Raw genomic sequence first — 19,911 nt, forward strand, 5'->3', positions numbered from 1 at the left:
GCTGCCGAAGCGCTTTGCAGGCGCTTTGCAGGTGCTTCAGCAGCGTTGCCCATTCATTTCAATGGGCAGGAGTGGTGGAGGAGCGGTATACACCGCTCCAAAGATGCTGCTTGCAGGACTTTTTTTTTTCTAAAATCCTGCCAGCGCATCGCCTCAGTGTGAAAGCATTTGGGCTTTCACACTGAGACTGCAGGGGTGCCGTTTTGCAGGCACTTTACAGGCGCTATTTTTAGCCCAAAAGCACCTGAAAAATGCCCCAGTGTGAAAGGGGTCTAACTGAATACCCCTTTCACACTGGGGCGCTTTGCAGGCGCTACAGCGCTAAAAATAGCATTTGCAAAGCGCCCTGAAAGAGCCACTGATGTGTCTCCAGTGTGAAAGCCCCGAGGGCTTTCACATTGGAGCGGTGCGCTGGCAGGACGCTAAAAAAGGTCCTGCTAGCAGCATCTTTGGAGCAGTGAAGGAGCAGTGTGTATACCGTTCCTACACCACTCCTGCCCATTGAAATGAATGGGGCAGCACGGCAATACCGCCGGCATGGCGCTTTGCGGTGGTTTTAACACTTTCTCGGCCGCTAGCAAGGGGGGTAAAACATCCCCTGCTAGCGGCCGAATACCGACTAAAAATAGCGCCATTTTACCACCAGCGCCTGCACCGCCCCAGTGTGAAACTAGCTAAATGGAAATTGATCCTCTTGCGGGACTTTAAAGGGAACTCCTACTCATGGGTCATAAAGAGTATGGAGGATATAGAGATTGTATGATAAAGTGTTTATTAATAGTATAGATCTTTAAATGGATCTGTGGTACAAGGGGTAAATATGCAGCGTACGTGATACATACAAAAAGATAGCAATACAAAGTGCAAACAATTCACAATCATAGAACTCCAATACACATGGAACACATATGCGGGGAGTACCTGACGCGTTTCGAGATATACTCTTCCTCAGGGGTATCAGATTGGAATCAGCAAGCAAAGAAAACAGTTATAAACCAGTTGTAAAGGTATTGTAATCAAAATATATAAACATAAAGAAGGTATTGGCTGGAGTACAAGTATACAATATATATGGAGAAAACCGGTAAATTACTGACCATAAAGTATTGCTTGGAGGGCATGTGTCTGATGCTGCATCCATATAAAAAAGGAGGGAAGATAAGGGGGTCTAAAAGGGACGTAACACCACTGAACGTAAAGGTGTGTCCTGGTCCTGGTCCACAGCCCGCAAGGCTTGTGTGCCCACCACAGCGCGGCCGCCAGGAAAGGATTCCCCAACAGAGGGCGTCAAAAAAGGCCACCAGTGGTAGGAATGATCCTGGGAAGCTCCAATCTGTTTCCCAGGATTGTATCTTTAGGTACCAAGGCACCGCCACTACAAGTCCACCCTGATAATCGCAGCGGTGGACTTCCTCCGAACTTTGAACCACTATGACTCATGGATCAGGTAAGGACTGAATCCCCCCGTACCACTGACTCCACCACAGACAACCTCAATGTCATTAACTTGTCATCTTACCCTCTATCAGACATACAGACAAAAGTTCTAGCCAAAGGTTTGAGCTTTTGTCCCAACCAGGACTTAGACCAATTTGAGGTTATCAAAGACATTCAACTTTTCGCCAGAAAGTTAATACTTAAACAAATGTACACTAAAGAGACACCCAGTAAACCCAACTTTGAGCAACATGAACTCAAAGCTCTTGACACCCTTGTTGAACTCCTTGAGGAGAACGACACACCAGATTTAATTGACCGTATTGATTTGGAACAGTTGCTTGGCCGCTTTGATCAATCGGACCTCCCTCCTCCCCCACCATGTGCACTTAAAAACAAATCTGACAAATTTCCCAGCCTCAATACCAACTCTAATGTTGCCGCTTTTGTCAAACTCGCCACCAGGGATATATGCAGAATCAAATCCCCAGACTCTAGAAAGGACAACTTGATGAGACCCGAGCGTGAGGCCCTCCGCTTACTCAAGGACCACCCCACAATAACCATTAAACCCTCCGACAAAGGAGGGAACATCGTGGTCATGGACAACGAGCTGTACATCAACATGTGCACTCAAATACTTGACAACCATGACTGGTATTGCAAGATACCGGCTATCAAAACAGTGAAGGCGTTATCAACAAAGCTGAATGGGACTTCTTACGCACCCCACACCCACGTACCCCCACATTTTATGCTCTACCTAAGGTACATAAAAGTCTCACATGCCCACCCGGGAGACCCATCATTTCGGGCAACGGCTCCCTCACTGAACGACTCAGCCAATTCATAGATGGATACCTACGCCCCCATGTCCTAAAACTCCCCAGCTACATTCGGGACACTCCACATCTCCTACAAAACATTGATGGCCTCTGCGTCCCTCCCGAGTCAGTACTCGTGGCAGTGGATGTGTAGGCCCTCTACAGTTCTATACCACATAACAAAGGCCTTTCCTGCATACGACATATTCTCTCACTCAACAGCCAGTACAACCACAAGATTAACGAGTTCTTACTAGCAGCACTCGAATTCACTCTCACTCACAATTTTTTCACATTCAATGGCTCCCACTACCTCCAGGTGCAGGGCGTTGCGATGGGGACCTCATGTGCCCCGTCGTACGCCAACCTGTACCTGGGGGAGTGGGAGCACATGGTACAGGAATCTGTGCACTTCGCCCTGTACATGGAGAATGTCATCATGTGGTGCCGCTACATTGACGATGTTCTCCTAGTGTGGAACGGGTCCACATCTCTACTACCTGCATTCCTTCAGTCACTCAACAACAATGACTTTAACCTATCATTCACCATGACCTGGGACCATAAGTCAATCACATTCCTTGATGTCACCATCCACAAGGATAGTGAGGGCTCCCTAAGCACCAGCCTTTTCAGAAAAACCTCTGCAGGTAACTCCATACTTCATGCCAGCAGTTTTCACCCTCAGCCACTCATTGCTTCCATTCCATATAGTCAGTACCTCCGCACCAGAAGAAACTGCACCGATGACACAACTTTCATCAAAGAAGCCAAAATCACGATTATGCGCCAGAGGTTATTCCAATTCCTGCCTCAAAAAAGCGTATAGGAGGGTTTGTGCCAGAACACGCAATGACATATTATATAATCCCTCAACCAAAAATCCCAAATCCCAACCTATCTCCATCATCACAAGGTTCTCCAACCAACACATGGCCATCAAGAAAGTCATATCCAAGTATTGGCACATGCTCACCATGGATCCGTCCATTGGCCCCTTCGTACCCCCAACACCGGTATTTACTTACAGGCGAGCTGGTTCTCTTCGAGACCAACTGGTTTGTAGTGAGTTCAAAGGCAGGGGTAAACACGACCCATGCAAAAACAAAGGTACCTTCACTTGTGGCGGATGCAGCTATTGCAGGTTTCTTGACACTTCCAAACACATCACCCTGCCCAAGAGCGAAATTTTCAAACCCAGACACTATGCCAATTGCAAAACATGTGGGGTAGTTTATCTGCTCACATGTGAATGCACATGTTTCTACATAGGGAAAACCATTCAAGAATTCTGGCGTAGGGCTTACAGACACATCACAGCCATGCAAACCTTCAATCCCAACCTACCTTTGGGTTGCCACGTCACAAACATACACGAGGGCATTTGCCCTAAATTCTGGTTCATCATCCTTGATCGTGTACACACCGGTATACGGGGAGGCGATATGAACAAAACACTTTTGCAATTAGAACAGAGGTGGATCTTCAGACTCAGAGCCACCCAACCCCCAGGGTTAAATACATGCATATCCTTCAGACCATTCTTGGAGGGCTTTTCATCAGGGGGCTCTGAATGGGAAACCGATGAGATCCCCCCCTAAAAAATTTTTTGGTATACATTCCTTATATATATATATATATATATATATATATATATATATATATATATATATATATATATAGATATATCTATATCTATATATATATATATATAGATATATATATATACATATATTTTTTTTTTTTTTTTACCACAATCACACTCACTCATTGTGCACTTATCCCTTTTGTACACAGTTGTATATTGTATATTTTGTATATAGCACATGTCCCTGCCCCTCGGACTTATAGCCACAAGGATATACTGTATATTGTATTCTAGTATATATTGTATTTTATGTATTTATTGGCTCTCTATTATCTACCATCCTCACCCTTTCCTACCTACATTTCTCCATTTATTTATTTATTTTTACTTTATCTTTACTTTTTTTTCTTTCTTTTCTTTTACATCTCTCCTTTCTATTTCCTGGCCAATTGTTCCCTCTGTTTCTTCTTCCCCTGTGTGCATTCCTGTTTGTAGCTCCTGACATCCCACCCACTGCTTGGTCTGTCCTGTCCCTCCTCTCCACGCCGCGGGGCCGTCCCACTCCGGCGCGTGCCGCCGGATCTCTTTCCCCACTCGGCGCGGGGGGCCACCTGACGCAGCTATGTTGCTGCGGGTGGCGTTCTTGTAAGCAGGAAATGCTGGATCGCAACCCGATCCGGCCTCTCCCGACTCCCGCGCCGCAGGCCTTTGGCGCAGGTCTCGGTCCCGCCCCGTGCGGCGCACGTCATCACGCCGGGGGATATACGTCACCGCACTTGGCGGCTCATGCGCAGTCCGGGTGGCGGTGTCTAATGGGGCCGGCGCGTGCGCCCCAGGCTCGGGGGGCGTCTACCTTCCCACCTATTGTCCGCGCCCACGACCAATCACGGGCACGTCCTCGCCATATGAACGGGCTCTCAATCCTCCACAATCCCACGGCGTCCTCGGTCAACAGCACGCTGATCCCCACGCTGACCCAGGCCTAGACGTACAACTGTTTACACCTCTCCCAGCCTCCCGCCAATATACTACTGACGGGCTGACCCAGGTACTTTTTATTGTCACTACCTTTCACTGGGTTGCCATGCCCCTGGGGTCTCCTTGTAATATCAATAATATCTATGTACACCTCCTTGCCCCTCCATTTCCCAACCGTCTCTTTTCATCTCTTGCTCCCTACAGACTGGAGCTTCCCAGGATCATTCCTACCACTGGTGGCCTTTTTTGACGCCCTCTGTTGGGGAATCCTTTCCTGGCGGCCGCGCCGTGGTAAGCACACAAGCCTTGCGGGCTGTGGACCAGGACCAGGACACACCTTTACGTTCAGTGGTGTTACGTCCCTTTTAGACCCCCTTATCTTCCCTCCTTTTTTATATGAATGCAGCATCAGACACATGCCCTCCAAGCAATACTTTATGGTCAGTAATTTACTGTTTTTCTCCATATATATTGTATACTTGTACTCCAACCAATACCTTCTTTATGTTTATATATTTTGATTACAATAACTTTACAATTGGTTTATAACTGTTTTCTTAATTTATAGACATACCCTTTGCTTGCTGATTCCAATCTGATACCCCTGAGGAAGAGTATATCTCGAAACGCGTCGGGTACTCCCCGCATATGTGTTCTATGTGTATTGGAGTTCTATGATTGTGAATTGTTTGCACTTTGTATTGCTATCTTTTTGTATGTATCACGTACGCTGCATATTTACCCCTTGTACCACAGATCCATTTAAAGATCTATACTATTAATAAACACTTTATCATACAATCTCTATATCCTCCATATTCTTTATGACCCATGAGTAGGTGTTCCCTTTAAAGTCCCGCAAGAGGATCAATTTCCATTTAGCTAGTTTAACCTGGGATGTAGGTTCATCCTACTCCTTAGACCAACCCAGCACCAAACCCCTCCTTGTGCCACAGTGTGAAAGGGCCCTTAGATTTTATGAGATGAAGGAAAAAAAAATCGGCCTAACAGATCGGCCCAAAGAAATCGGTATCGTATATCGGCTGCCGCGATTTCTAAATATCGGCATCGGCCAGAGAAAAACCCATATCGGTCGACCTCTAGATGAGACAGCATGCATCGCCTGTCCCCAAGGCGGGGGAGACCCCGATGGTTACAGAAAAGTATCTGAAAAGGGTGGGCCACCACTCAGGCGACAGACGTACACACCATGTTGGAGTAGCGAAGTCTATCTTGGTGTTTGAAGTAAAAAAAAGTGTGACAGCTGGGAGGCTATGTAATATAGTGTAAGGTCAGGGAGGGCCGTGCCACCAAGATGAACAGGGCGTTTTAGTGTCTTTTATGACAACTTGTGTCTAGAGGAGCCCCATACGAACGTATTGAGTATGGATTCCAGAGATCTAAAGACGTGGGCTGGGATGTAAAGGGGGGCATGCCAGAATAGGTAAAGCAACTTGGGGAGGAGGCTCATCTTAACCAGGTTAATGCGACCCATGAGGGGAAGCCTGGCCCAGACTTGGGTCTTACTTTTGAGGAGATCGTACAAGGGTTCTAAATTGAGATGCATGTAGACTTTAAGGGACCGTGAGCACTGTACGCCAAGGTATTTAAATTGGTTTGTCCTTATTAGCGGGAGGGCCGCCTGGGTGGCTGTGGGCCCGTGACATCCATGGAGAGAATTTGGGATTTGGACCAGTTAATCTGTAGTCCCGAGAAGGTGCCAAATTGTTGAATTAACTGTATAGCCGCTGTTAGTGAGGGGCCAGCGTCCTCTAAGTATAGAAGCATATCCGCATAGAGACTGAGGACCTCGATCACTCGCCCCATGCGGAGTCCCTTGATGTCAGGGTGTGCCCTAATGGCAATGGCCAGGGGTTCGACAGCCAGTGCGTATAGCAAGGGGGATATGGGACATCCCTGACGGGTGCCTCGGGACAAAGGGAAGGGGTCTGATATCTTGCCGTTGACTTGGATCCGGGCGGTGGGAGCCTGGTATAGGAGCTGGAGCCATTTGATGAATCTGGGGCCTAAGCCAAATCTGCAAAGGCATTCCCACAGGTAGCTCCATTCGACTGAATCGAACGCCTTGGCAGCATCCAGGCTGACCACCACCCGGGATCCAACGTTGTCATGGGTGGCCTGTGGATTAATAAAGAGCCTCCAAAGGTTAAATGCAGTGTTTTTGTTTGGTATGACTGCGGTTTGGTCGGCATGTATGAGGCTGAGTATCACTTTGTTGGTCTTAGGGCAAGTATCTTGGCTAGTATTTTAACATCTAATTGCAAGAGAGAGATAGGGCTGTACGATTCAGGGTAAAGGGGGTCTTTTCCCGGTTTCGGGATGAGGACTATGAGGGCTTCACCCATGGTGTGTGGGAGTGTGTCAGTCTCATATATATGTGAGTAGAGTGTTTGTAGCTTGGGGAGGAGGACTTCTTGGAATTGGGAGTAGAATTCCAGGGGGAGGCCCTCAGATCCGGGGCTTTGGATGTTGTTAGGTTTGCTATTGCCTCCGCTTTGCATTCCTCAGTAATAGGTGCCTCAAGGATTTCTATTTGGGAGTCAGTGAGTGAAGGGAAATCAATGTTCTGCAGGAGTAGTTGTAGGTCAGTGTGGGGGCGGTCAGCCTTTGAGGTGTATAGGTCTGAGTAGAATCGTCTAAACTCGTGGGCCACCTGTGCAGGGTCCGTGAGTATGTCCCCAGTCTCCGAGCGGAGCTTTACCACCACTGGGGGCTATGATCCAAGTGAGCCATGTATGCCAAGAGTTTACAGACCCGTTCCCCTTGCTCGAAGATTTTTTGTTTACGAAAAAAATGCCCCGTTTAGCTTTTTCAAAATGTAGGTGATCTGTTAATCTAGAGTGTAAGCGTAGCTGGGCTGAGTTGGAGGCCGATGGGTCTGCCAGGAAGACTTGCTCAAGGGAGCTTAGTTTTTCCTCAGCTTGTTGTAGGATAAGCTTGGTGGAGGACTTGTGTCTGTTTATGCGTGTGGTGAGTGTCATAGGGGCATGCAGTTTAAATGCCTCCCACACCATCCCCACCGAAGTTGACCCCGTGTTGGATTGAAAATAATTGATCAATTCTCGCTGGATACTTTCCAGATCCGTGAGGTCAGTGAGCCAAAATGGGTTCAACCTCCAAATGCGGGTCGGGGGAGTGGAGGGCAGGTGTATGTAGCCCAGTATGGCGAGTGTTCGGAAAGGATTCGGACACCGAACCGCACATCAAGGAGGTCCGGGATCAGGGTGGGAGAAAGCATAATCATGTCTATGCGGGACATTGCAGTTTGCGAGGGAGTGAAGCAGGAGTGGTGTTGGCGTACCTGTGTCTCCAGGTATCTGTCATGGCGAATTCAAGGAGGAACCTGCCAAATCTAGTGGAGGTGGGTTGGGTTGATGATGTGGGCGAGTGGAGCCTATCGAGGAGGAGGTTAATAACCATGTTAAAGTCCCCTAACCATATGGCAGGCACTGTAGGGTGCTGGGTCATAAATGTCACGCCCTCCCTCAGAACAGTGAACTGGAACGGTGGGGGGATGTAGACTGCTAAGAGCAGAATCTCAAGTCCACCGAAGGTGGCGCGGAGGAAGAGGAACCGGCCCTGTCGATCCGACTGTAGGTTATGGAGTTGGAATTGAGTCCACTTGGCTATGAGAATGGCCACACCTCTGGAGGCATTGGTGTAGGGGGCCTGATAAACCCACCCCCACCCAGGGTGTCTTGAGTTCCATTTGCATTTGGCCAGTGATGTGGGTTTCTACTAAAACAGAGACATCTGCACGCATTGATTTGAGGTGGGAGAGGACAGCCAATCGCTTGGGCTTGGCTCTCAGACCCCGCATGTTCCATGTCACTAGCTTAAGGGACGCCATAGTCGTGGTGGTACTAAATAGGAGTATAGTTGGATCAACAGGGGGTGTCCTGCGGGTGAGTCATATGGGGCGGCGCAAATGCCGTGACAAGCCAGCAGGACACCATAATGGTGAGGAAGCAATCCGGGGAATCTGGCAGCAGACAATCAGACTTGTGTAGCAGTAAATGATATGTCAAATAATACAATTAAGCAGTAAAATTAAAAAGTTAGTAACATCGCCTATTCTGAACCAGCGCGGCTTTTCAAACTCGTGGCAGCCCTCCACGGCTGTGGGGGCTGCTGCTGGCCAGGGAAACAAAACTTGGTGTAGCAGTGAGTTGCATCTCTGTTGATGGGGGAATGCATGAGGATGATTGAGGAACAGGGGTCCAGATGCGCGCTCACATTCGGGATAGCATATAGATGCAAAGGGGGTGCAGGTACATTGTTCGAGAGTGGCTGCATGGGTACGTTCAGGGGACAGTGCGTGTCAGGGAAGCTACAGTGGAGATGGCGGCACGTCCGCCCAGTGCCTGAGCGGGAGAGGGGAGTTCGGTTAATTCGGTGGCACTACTCAGTGTGCCCTGAGTATGTCCAGGAAAAAAAATTTGAGGGAGAAGAGGAAGGAAGGAGAAATAAAAAGGGGGAAGAAAAATGTTGCGGTGGGACAGGCCAAGGCCTACTTACGGTTCAGAGGGGGGTGATAGGATTGAGTGGCTCAGGAGTCCAGGGCGGCAGGGCATATCTGCGATTGGATGTGACTGGAGCATTAGGATGGCGCAGGGGCGGCTGCGTCCCGCCTCTTCAACCATGGAATGAACGCGGAGGGGTCCAAGTGTGCTTTACCGTCTCGGATCACATGGAGACGCTCTGGAAACCACATGGCATAAGCCAGGTGTTGGTTGCGCAGTTGTCGCTTAGCTTTGGAAAACTGTGCCCTTTTTTTCTGGACCTCCGCGGAGAAGTCCGGGTATACTGCGATGTGCATGTTGCCGAAGGGAATGTTGCCCTTTTCGCGGGTGAGGCGGAGAATGGTGTCCTGGTAGTTTAGCAGCTTCACAATGAAGGTGCGCGGGGGGCTCTGGGTGGCGGAGGTTGTACAGCAAACCGATGCACGCGTTCCAATACGGACGTGGAGGAGAAGGCCTCCCTGCCAAAGTTGGTAACGAGAAGGTTTTCCAGGAACGTGGGGGGTCCGAGCCCTCCGACTTTTCCGGTAGCCCCACGAATCTGCGGTTACATCGATGGAGTCTGTTTTCCATGTAGTACTGTTTGCTGAGGACAACATTGAGTCGGTACTGGAGTCGTTCGGTGGTGATCTGTAGTGGCAGAATGTCATCTTCCACACTCCGTTTTGTTCACCCTCTCCCTCAGTTTATGGATGTCCTGACGGATGAGAGAAATGTCCACTTTAACCTTCTCCTATTTTGGACGTGAGAGTTGTCTGGCAAAGGGATACAGCATCGAGGATGCGGGCAGTGTCTCCGGAGGGTGGTCCTTCTTCCCCTGAGGCAGGCGCGGCGCCATCTTCCTCCGCTGTGTCTCGCCTGTCATTACGGTATGGATCGAGCTTTGCCAGAGCTCCCAGCGCGCGTTCCGGTGGCGACATGAGTCCCGGGGGTTCTCTAGGCAGAGCGGGTGCTGTGTACCAAAAAGTAGGATGATTTAGCCCCATAGGATGAATTTTAAGGAGAATGGGCAGCCGGAGCTCTCACTCTGCACTCCTTACACCATGCAGCTTCAGGCCACGCCCATAAAATACACATTTAATTTCTTGACTACCTCTTGCACTTTTGAAGGCCCCGGCGCACCATGACAATGGAAACGACCCAAAAATGACCCCATTTTGGAAAGTAAACACCCCAATGTATAATCTATGAGGCATAATGAGTCTCTTTTGACAAGTCATTTTTTTTTTTTCTACAAGTTTTTGGAAAATGTGTAATGAAAACGCTTTTTTTTTTTTTTTTTTCCACAAAGTTTTAATTTTATACGATTTTTCTAACACATAGCAAAAATTACACCCCAAAATACATTCTGCTACTCCTCGCAAGTATGGCGATACCACATGTGTGAGACATTTACACAGCCTGGCCACATACAGAGGCCCAACATGCAGGGAGCACCATCGGGTGTTCTAAGGGCATAAATTTCAAATCTAATTTGAGTACCTATTACACTTTTGTGAGGCACTGTAGTGGCATGGATGTGGCACGGATGATCACGGATGTGGCACAGATGAGCAAGAATGAGGCATAAATGAGCCATGGATGGGGATGGACGAGCATGAATGAGGATGGATGAGGCAGGAATTGGCACAGATCAGCACTGTGGGCACTTCAGATCAAGCCCACAGCGCTGCTGCACTCAATCCCCCCTCTCCTCGCACACTGTAGCGATCGGTACAGAGAGGGGAAGATCTGAACCGGGCATGCCCTGACTTGTCGCTGTCATTGGCCCTTTACTGGTAATGGACATTCGCGCAGGAGCACGATTCTGGGAGGACGTTATAGTATGGCCCTCCTTTAATTATCCGACTGCGCTGTAGCCGTAGTTCGGCTATGGCCCGGTCGGTAAGTGGTTAAATGTCTATTACTCATGTGCCTCCCTCGTATAAATTTTTACCCAACCCAAAGTGTCCCTCACCTCTGACCAGCCTCATTCCCTGACCCTTCTACTCCTCAGGACATTCAACAATATGTACCTGCCAGAGGTTGTCCAGAAGATGGGTGAATCCTATAGCAAGTGTTTGGACATGATGGAGACGGAGAAGAAGTGCATCTTGGGTAAGTTTTGAGCCTATAATGGTTATATGCATAGATTTATTTGTGCCTTTCCACTCCGTGATGTTGTATTTCACTTGTAGGGTTGATACAGCCTGTCGTGGACACGTACGATGTCCCCGTGTATCGAAGCGCAGAGGAGAATATGCAGAGCTTCTTCCGCTCCATGTATGACAGCTGGTGAGTACTGCTCTACCCCAGCTACATGTTCTGTTCCTAATGTCGGAGTTCTCATTAATCTCTCATTCTAGTTGGCAGATTTTGGGAAAGCTTGGACCAGCCGTGTTGCAGGACTTTTATTCTATTCCAGACCTGGCCACTCGCCTACTTAATTCGGCCTTCTGCAATCTCAGCAATGTTCCCGACTACCGTCTGCGAGCCATGCTGCATATCCTTCAATGCTGGGGAGAATGGGGGATGGCATTTGGTCCTGATGCATGGGGGAGGGATGTAAGCATTAGCACTTATATTGTAGGAAGCGCATTTGTGAGGTCAGGCACTGATGTTGGTTGAGAAAGCCTGGTTCGCAATGTCTGCTCTAATTCATCCCAGAGGTGTGCTATTGGGTTGAGGTCAGGACTCTGTGCAGACCAGTCAAGTTCCTACACCCCAAACTCGCTCATCCATGTCTTTGTGGATCTTGCTTTGTGCACTGGTGCACAGTCATGTTGGAACAGGAAGGGTCCATTCCCAAACTGTTCCCACAAAGTTGGGAGCATGAAATTGTCCAAAATGTCTTGGTATGCTGACGCCTTAAGAGTTCCCTTCACTGGAACTAATCCCCCCCTCCACCAAATGATTAGGACCAGTGCACAAAGCAAGGTCCATAACCCTGGTACCGTCATCACCCCAGTAAAAAATTTTTAGAGGTGGTGGTTGGCTCTCTTGTAAAAGCAATCCTAGCAGCTAACTAGCTGCTGGACTGCTTTTACAAGCAGCGAGGGGGGATTTTGTCACCCAACCCCCCCACCGCGCCCCCCGCTGCCTTTCACAGCTTGCTGGGGCTCTCCCGTCCCATCGGGAGACCCAAGCGGCCAGCTTGGCGAGTCCACCAGATGGCCAGACAGCCAAACAAAGCTGGGATCAGCTCTCCGCTATAGTAACCCGGAAGCGATGACATATCACTTCCAGTTTACCTAAATGTAAACGGCGCCATTTAAAAAAATCTAAAACATTAAAAAAATAACAATCTTGGTGTTTTTGAATGCTTTTAAGGACAGGGGCGGGATTTGTGGTCTTATAAAATGGCGAAACCCACCAAAAAAAACAAAAGTGTCAGAAAAAGGCCTAGAGGTCAAGTGTTAAGACTGTCACCAGACCATTCACTTCAACAACACTCTTCCCATAAGATTATAATGTGCATTTTAGCATATTGTATGCATGTTATTTACCAGTAAAAGCCTTCCTTGCATAGACATCCAAAAGCCCTGAGCTTCCGCTGGGTGCCTCCATCTTAGATGTGATGTCAGCAGCGCCAGGGGATTCAATATTATAGAGGGGTAATATAGATGGTACAAGAGGGGTTAAATGTTTTTTAGAGGGGTGATATAGATGATAAAGAGGGGTGATGTAGAAGACAGAGGGGGAGGAGGTTTTTAGACGGGTGAATATAGGTAGCACAGAGGGAAAGAGGAGGTCTATAGAGGAGGGGGGGCGATGGCACAACAAAAAATGCCAGCGTGGGGAGAGTAGCCTCTGAATGACTTAGAAGCATTAGTATTAGTGCTGTTTGTCACCCCAAAGCACCTTGTCCTCATGTTGATGAGGACAAGGGCCTCTTCCCAACAATCCTGGCCGTTGGTTGTCGGGGTCTGCGGGCGGGGGGCTTATCGGAATCCGGGAGCCCCCCTTTAATAAGGGGGCCCCCAGATCCCGGCCCCCAACCCTATGTGAATGAGTATGGGGTACATGGTACCCCTACCCATTCACCTAGGGAAAAAAATGTAAAAAAAAACCAAAACACAGTACACAGATTTTAAGAATAATTTATTAGGCAGCTCCGGGGTCTTCTTCCGACTTCGGGGGGTCTTTTTCTGACTTCTCCTGGTGTTCAGCCTCTACTCCCGGTGTTCGGCCTCTTTTGCCAGTGAGGGGCCGGTCTGCTGCCGCTGTCTTGCCGCTTCTTCTCTTCCGATGTTGACACAACGCTCTCTCCGGCTGGAATGCTGTGTGCGAGCTGCGGAGCCATTTATATAGGCGGTGACCCCACCTCCTTGTGACGTCATGGTCCCAGCATGCGCAGGGACTCTGGGGTTACGCCCCCTTATGACGCCAGAGTCCCTGCGCCCTGCCTAATTATTCTTAAAATCTGTGTACTGTGTTTTTTTTTTTTTTTTTTTATTGACACTTTTTTTCCCCTAGGTGAATTGGTAGGGGTACCATGTACCCCATACTCATTCACATAGGGTGGGGGGCCGGGATCTGGGGGCCCCCTTTTTAAAGGGGGGCTCCCGGATTCCAATAAGCCCCCTCCCGCAGACCCCGACAACCAATGACCAGGGTTGTCGGGAAGAGGCCCTTGTCCTCATCAACATAGGGACAAGGTGCTTTGGGGTGGGGGGGCCGCAGGGCGCCCCCCTCCCCCAAGGCACTCACCCCCCATGTTGAGGGCATGCGGCCTGGTACGACTCGGGGGGGGGGGCGCTTTCCTGGCCGGCCGGGATGTGTGCTCAGATAAGGGTCTGGTATGGATTTTGGGGGCGACTCCCCACGCCGATTTTTCAGCGTGGGGGGGTCCCCTTACAATCCACACCAGACCTAAGGGCCTGGTATGCCCCTGGGGGGGGGAACCCACGCCGTTTTTTTATTTAAAATTTGGAGCGGCGTTCCCCCCCTCAGGATTCATACCAGACAGCTGTCAGCACTGCCTGTCACTCATCGCGAAAGGAAAAAAGTTTTCCTTTCCCGATGAGTGAGCCATCTCGGCACTGGCTCCCGCGACGGGGCTCGTAGGTGTCAAATTTCGCCGAGAAATGCGGCGAGATTGACACAGTATCGCGGTCACCTACTGTATCTTTCCTTAATGTCCTTATCTGTACGTATGTTTGTGAGGCCGTTTGTCCTGTCCTGTCCTCCAGAGAGGTACGAGAGCCTTCTATGTCCCATCATGGGTCCACTGCTGACCTTCATGAACCTGGTAAGAAAACTCCCTTGGTTTCTTTCCTGTCACTGTGACCTCTTCAGCATGTCAACACCACTGAAGAATTTCTGAACAGATGCCTAGGTAAGCTGCAAATTGCTGGAGTAGTCACAGCTACTACAGTGATGGCATCGGTTTTCTGGGGTCCTGTGTCAAGCAGCCACCCTCCTGCATAGTAACTATGGGGGGGTCACTTGTTCAGCAATAATAAGTCCCCAGATGAAGACACGTGACGGTGTCGTAACGCGTAGGGATTGGCTGGAGCGGTACACACTATCTGAAGCACAAGTGAGAGGGCGCTGAGAACGCCAGACCGTTTTTTCATTTACTCTGCCTGTTTTTACCAGTAGAAATGTAAGAGCATTACCTAAATAAACATTCCCCCTTTGGTTTTAAAAACTTTAATGCACTAGTGGAGCCTCTTTTCTCCCCCCTCCCTCTTTATTTATCTCCCCCAATACTGAGTATACCAGAGTTGAGCTACATAGAGGGAATGTTGGAGAAAAAATAACAAAGAAAGAAAAGGCTGCCAGAGACCACTCCCACACCTTAAAGACATACTACTGAATGCCTTATTACTACTAACTGAAGGTGAGGGTTCTGTGAGACCACACTAGGAGACACCAGCAGCAGAAGGATACACATTCATGACATCTTATTTATCAAGACTAAATAGAAGAATTACTTACAGACTATTTATATGCCAGCACCCACCTACCTCCTTTAAAGCACTTTTTTTTATCTGAACACCTGCACTTTATTATAGCACCAAAATAGACTATTATCACATATTTTTATGATCACTATTTTTATGTGTACTTTTCTATGACATTATTTATGATTGATTGCACATTTTGATTATTTATTTTAGAAGATTTAATTGTTTTTTATGCACAAGGAATTGTTATTCATCACGCTAATTTTTTATGCACGTTATTTGTTCACGTTGGTTACAGGGTGGTATTTATATTATTTTAGTATTTAATTGCAATTATTTGAATACCATCACTATATTGGTAAATAGTAGCGATCATCAAAATGCAAAACAGAGATCAGTGATTCTAGCATTAATAGCAGCAGTTACTACTACCAGTGTCCCACACTTATATTATAATACGCACTACATATATTTACTCACACGTTTTCTATTTCTAATATTGTGCGAAATTAATTCAATTATTGATGTTACTAAGTGTTGGTGTGAACACCCCCATTTTGCTGCAATATTATCACTTGTTTACCTATTATCACCTACACACATAACCATTTGGCGACTTCACTTTTTATTATCCACCAGGGCGAAGGACACTTTTCAATTATATAACTTGTTCAGCACTGCCACCATTCAGAGAAAGCCTTGTGGTTTTTTTTTTCAGTGAATACAAGACCTTTTTTTTTTCAGTGAATACAAGACCTTCCCTGATTGGACAGAGAGAAGCGGTGCCAAAAGAGCGACCCACTGTGGTTAATATGTAGAAGGGCAGCCGCTCGGCACAGGACCCGGATAACTTCTGGCGTGACTGTAGTAGCAATGAATACTGCAGAGATTTGCAGCTTACGCAGGCATCTTGGGCTCTCATTGTGAAGCTAGGAAAGTCCGGCATGCTTTGCAAACAGTGACTTAGATTCTTTAATAAATATTTTTGAAAAATGTTTTTCCACATGTAGTTCATATAAAATATCGCTTGTAAACTTGAAAAAATGTAAATTTATTGACCAAAAAAACGTGTGCTAGTTTTTCATGATCGTCTCCTTTGTCTCTTCCAGAGATTGTCACAGAAATGGTTGACAAGGTAAGTACACATAGAAGGGGAATGGGTCAGGGGGAGGAGGATTAATGGAACAGTGTAGGAGATGGATGGATGATGGAGGGAGAGGAAGATAGGGGGGGTGGATGCTAGGAAGAGATCAATGTATCGGTGAGAGGGACAGAAGGATGTGTGGAGCAAGATGGCTGGATAGAGAGAACAAGTGTGGAGGGATGAAGATTGTTGAAGGACTGGTGATGGAGAAAGGCAGGCTATGGAATATAATGGATGGATGGAAAGAAAGGATGGAAGGAGGCAAAAGATGGACAGGCAGACTGAGGTGAGGGTTGAAAAGAAGGAAAGGTTGGAATAGAAAAATGGGCTGGAGGAGGGAGATGGAGACGAATGGCTGGAGGAGGGAGATGGAGACGAATGGCTGGAGGAGGGAGATGGAGACGAATGGCTGGAGGAGGGAGATGGAGACGAATGGCTTGAGGAGGGAGATGGAGACGAATGGCTGGAGGAGAGAGATGGAGACTAACGCACGAAGGAGAGAGATGGAGACTAACGCACGAAGGAGAGAGATGGAGACTAACGCACGAAGGAGAGAGATGGAGACTAACGCACGAAGGAGAGAGATGGAGACTAACGCACGAAGGAGAGAGATGGAGACTAACGCACGAAGGAGAGAGATGGAGACTAACGCACGAAGGAGAGAGATGGAGACTAACGCACGAAGGAGAGAGATGGAGACTAACGCACGAAGGAGAGAGATGGAGACTAACGCACGAAGGAGAGAGATGGAGACTAACGCACGAAGGAGAGAGATGGAGACTAACGCACGAAGGAGAGAGATGGAGACTAACGCACGAAGGAGAGAGATGGAGACTAACGCACGAAGGAGAGAGATGGAGACTAACGCACGAAGGAGAGAGATGGAGACTAACGCACGAAGGAGAGAGATGGAGACTAACGCACGAAGGAGAGAGATGGAGACTAACGCACGAAGGAGAGAGATGGAGACTAACGCACGAAGGAGAGAGATGGAGACTAACGCACGAAGGAGAGAGATGGAGACTAACGCACGAAGGAGAGAGATGGAGACTAACGCACGAAGGAGAGAGATGGAGACTAACGCACGAAGGAGAGAGATGGAGACTAACGCACGAAGGAGAGAGATGGAGACTAACGCACGAAGGAGAGAGATGGAGACTAACGCACGAAGGAGAGAGATGGAGACTAACGCACGAAGGAGAGAGATGGAGACTAACGCACGAAGGAGAGAGATGGAGACTAACGCACGAAGGAGAGAGATGGAGACTAACGCACGAAGGAGAGAGATGGAGACGAACGCACGAAGGAGAGAGATGGAGACGAAGGAGAGAGATGGAGACTAACGGATGAAGGAGAGAGATGGAGACTAACGGATGCAGGGGAGATATGAATGGATGGAGAAGAATGGACGGAGGACCTATGGAGCTCAGTATTACAGCTCACTTCTCTAACTGTAGAAGCTGATATTTGGACTCTGGAGTCCTCTGCAGGGCTAGTGCTAGATTCTTGGCTTAGGCCGAGGTGAACTGTTGCAGTGGGCATGTTGTCTGAAACGGTTATCATATTTAGCTGAGGGGGTAATGGTTTGTCTTTGAGCAGTAGAGAAGATTATGGAGAAGTGAACACGGAATCATCAGAGATGCTGGAAATTGAGCTGGCACGGCTGCTGACAAGAGAGATGGTGAATCTGCTTGGTAAGTTCTTAGATACTTGCCTATAACCGAATTAGAACTAGTAAAGTTGTTAAAATCTCTCTCTTTCCATGTGTGTATGACACCACTTCGTGCCAGGCAAGTTTTCAGCGCTGTCACAGTTTGAATGCCAATTGGGCGGTCATGCAACACTGTACCCAAACTAAATTTTTATCATTTTCTTCCCACAAATAGAGATTTGTGGGGTTTTTTATTTTTTGTTAAACCAAAAAAGACCGAAATTAAAATAAAAATGTGTTTTCTCCTGCACGGATGGGTACTCATGGGCATTGATGAGGAGACATTCATATGCAGCACTTATGGGTGACACTGACAGTCGTTACTGATGGGCACAGATTGGCATTTTGGTGGGCACCTCTGATGGGGTCTGTGCTGATTATCAGCACAGACACCCCCCCCCCCCCCAATCAGGAGAGCCGCCGACCGGTTCTTCCTGTCAGCGCGAACCGAGGAAAGCCGTTTATTGGTACTTCCTGGTTACCGCTGTGATTGGTCACAGCTGATCATGTGGTTAAGAGTATGTCATAGGCTCTTTACCGCGATCGGAGATGCGGTGTGTCAGAGCGACACACAGCGCTGCCGATCACCACGCTGCACGCCCACGGGGGAAGTGGTTAAAGTGTCTTTCCTCCAGTGTTCTCTGTAGGACACTGTTTATTAACAAGTTCCTCTTCCCCTGTTTTCTGTATGATTCCAGCTTCTTGCTGCGTGGCCAAGAAGACCAGTGAGCAAAGCACAAACAACAAAGCAGAGGTGGACGGACTGCGTGGTGTGAATCAGGCTGAAGCAGAGGGTAAGAACACAGAATTAATACCACAATTTATTTCTGAAGCGCTTGTATAGTGACTGTAAACATATGTTCTTTCATTATTATGGTCAGGATTACAAAATTAGTGTTTGTAGTGTTTTATCTAGCCAGCAGATGATGTTTAGACCTCCTCGTGCCATTAGCATGATTCTGTTTGAGCTGTGCTGATAGTAGGCTAATTGAGTCCAACATTTTAATCAGACAAATGGAGCCTCATAGCAATTTGTGTCTGCAGTGTTGCTGCGTTAGCTAATCCAGTGTTTCTCAACTCCAGTCCTCAAGGGGCCGCAACAGATCATGTTTTCAGGGTTTCCCCTCAGATGAAAAAACTGTGGTAATTAATAAGGCAGTGAAACTGATCAAATCACCTGTGCAAAATAATGGCCTTAAAACATGACCTGTTGGGGCGCCTTGAGAACTGAAGTTGAGAAACAGTGAGCTAACCCATAGTGCTTCGGGAGTCTCGTCGTATATTAAATGTTTTTTTTTTTTTTTTTTTCTAAAACAAAGACTTGTATAAAACCTAAAATGAGAGTAAAGTAAAATATAAAATTGACGCAAAACCATTTTCTTTCTGTGTTCCATTAAGGGACAGTCTAAAACCTTTTGTTTTTTTTCCTAGCAAATGAAAAAAAAACTGTAGGCCAGCCCGGAATAACTTCTTCCACTACTAGCATGCCTTTTTTTTTTCATTATCCTTTGCCTCCTCATTTTCAATCTTTCTGGCACAGGCTGGCAGCCTGCCCCGAGGTTGGGCTGGCAGCCTACCCCGGTGTGGGTCTTGTGTGATCTTGGAGTATATCCTGTCTTCTGTGTGTTTCGGACCTTCTTCTTTGTCAGCTGGAGTTTTTGCCACAATCGTGCAAGGTTTTATGACCCATATTTCCTGGACTCACAGGTAGGAAGGACAGGAAAACCAGGGAAATATGGGGGGGTGGCACTACCGGGGGCCCCTGAATGCGATCCGGCAGCCTTGCCTCTCCGGGGA

At 47.9% G+C, this 19,911-nt stretch overlaps 2 protein-coding genes across 2 annotated transcripts in view; both read left to right on the plus strand.

Annotated features, from left to right (window-relative positions):
* The window catches only part of LOC141141027 (exportin-5-like), an 85,647-nt gene that overhangs the window by 57,853 nt on the left and 7,883 nt on the right, over positions 1–19,911 (plus strand). Inside the window, 7 exon segments of the mRNA XM_073628687.1 lie at positions 11,365–11,465; positions 11,546–11,642; positions 11,714–11,849; positions 14,500–14,598; positions 16,369–16,394; positions 18,003–18,097; positions 18,813–18,908. Of these exon segments, the coding sequence (XP_073484788.1) occupies positions 11,365–11,465; positions 11,546–11,642; positions 11,714–11,849; positions 14,500–14,598; positions 16,369–16,394; positions 18,003–18,097; positions 18,813–18,908 (650 nt within the window).
* On the plus strand, positions 16,394–18,039 carry LOC141141032 (uncharacterized). Its single transcript, XM_073628691.1, has one exon. It carries the CDS (start codon positions 16,727–16,729, stop codon positions 17,744–17,746), a length of 1,020 nt encoding a protein of 339 aa, XP_073484792.1. The 5' UTR covers positions 16,394–16,726; the 3' UTR covers positions 17,747–18,039.

The sequence above is a fragment of the Aquarana catesbeiana genome, linkage group LG04 (genome assembly GCF_042186555.1).
Source record: "Aquarana catesbeiana isolate 2022-GZ linkage group LG04, ASM4218655v1, whole genome shotgun sequence".
In the NCBI taxonomy this organism is placed as follows: domain Eukaryota; kingdom Metazoa; phylum Chordata; class Amphibia; order Anura; family Ranidae; genus Aquarana; species Aquarana catesbeiana.

Bases quoted from the DNA above. Each gene is read 5' to 3' on its own strand.
- LOC141141032 (XM_073628691.1), top strand. From the start codon at position 16,727: ATGGGCTGGAGGAGGGAGATGGAGACGAATGGCTGGAGGAGGGAGATG.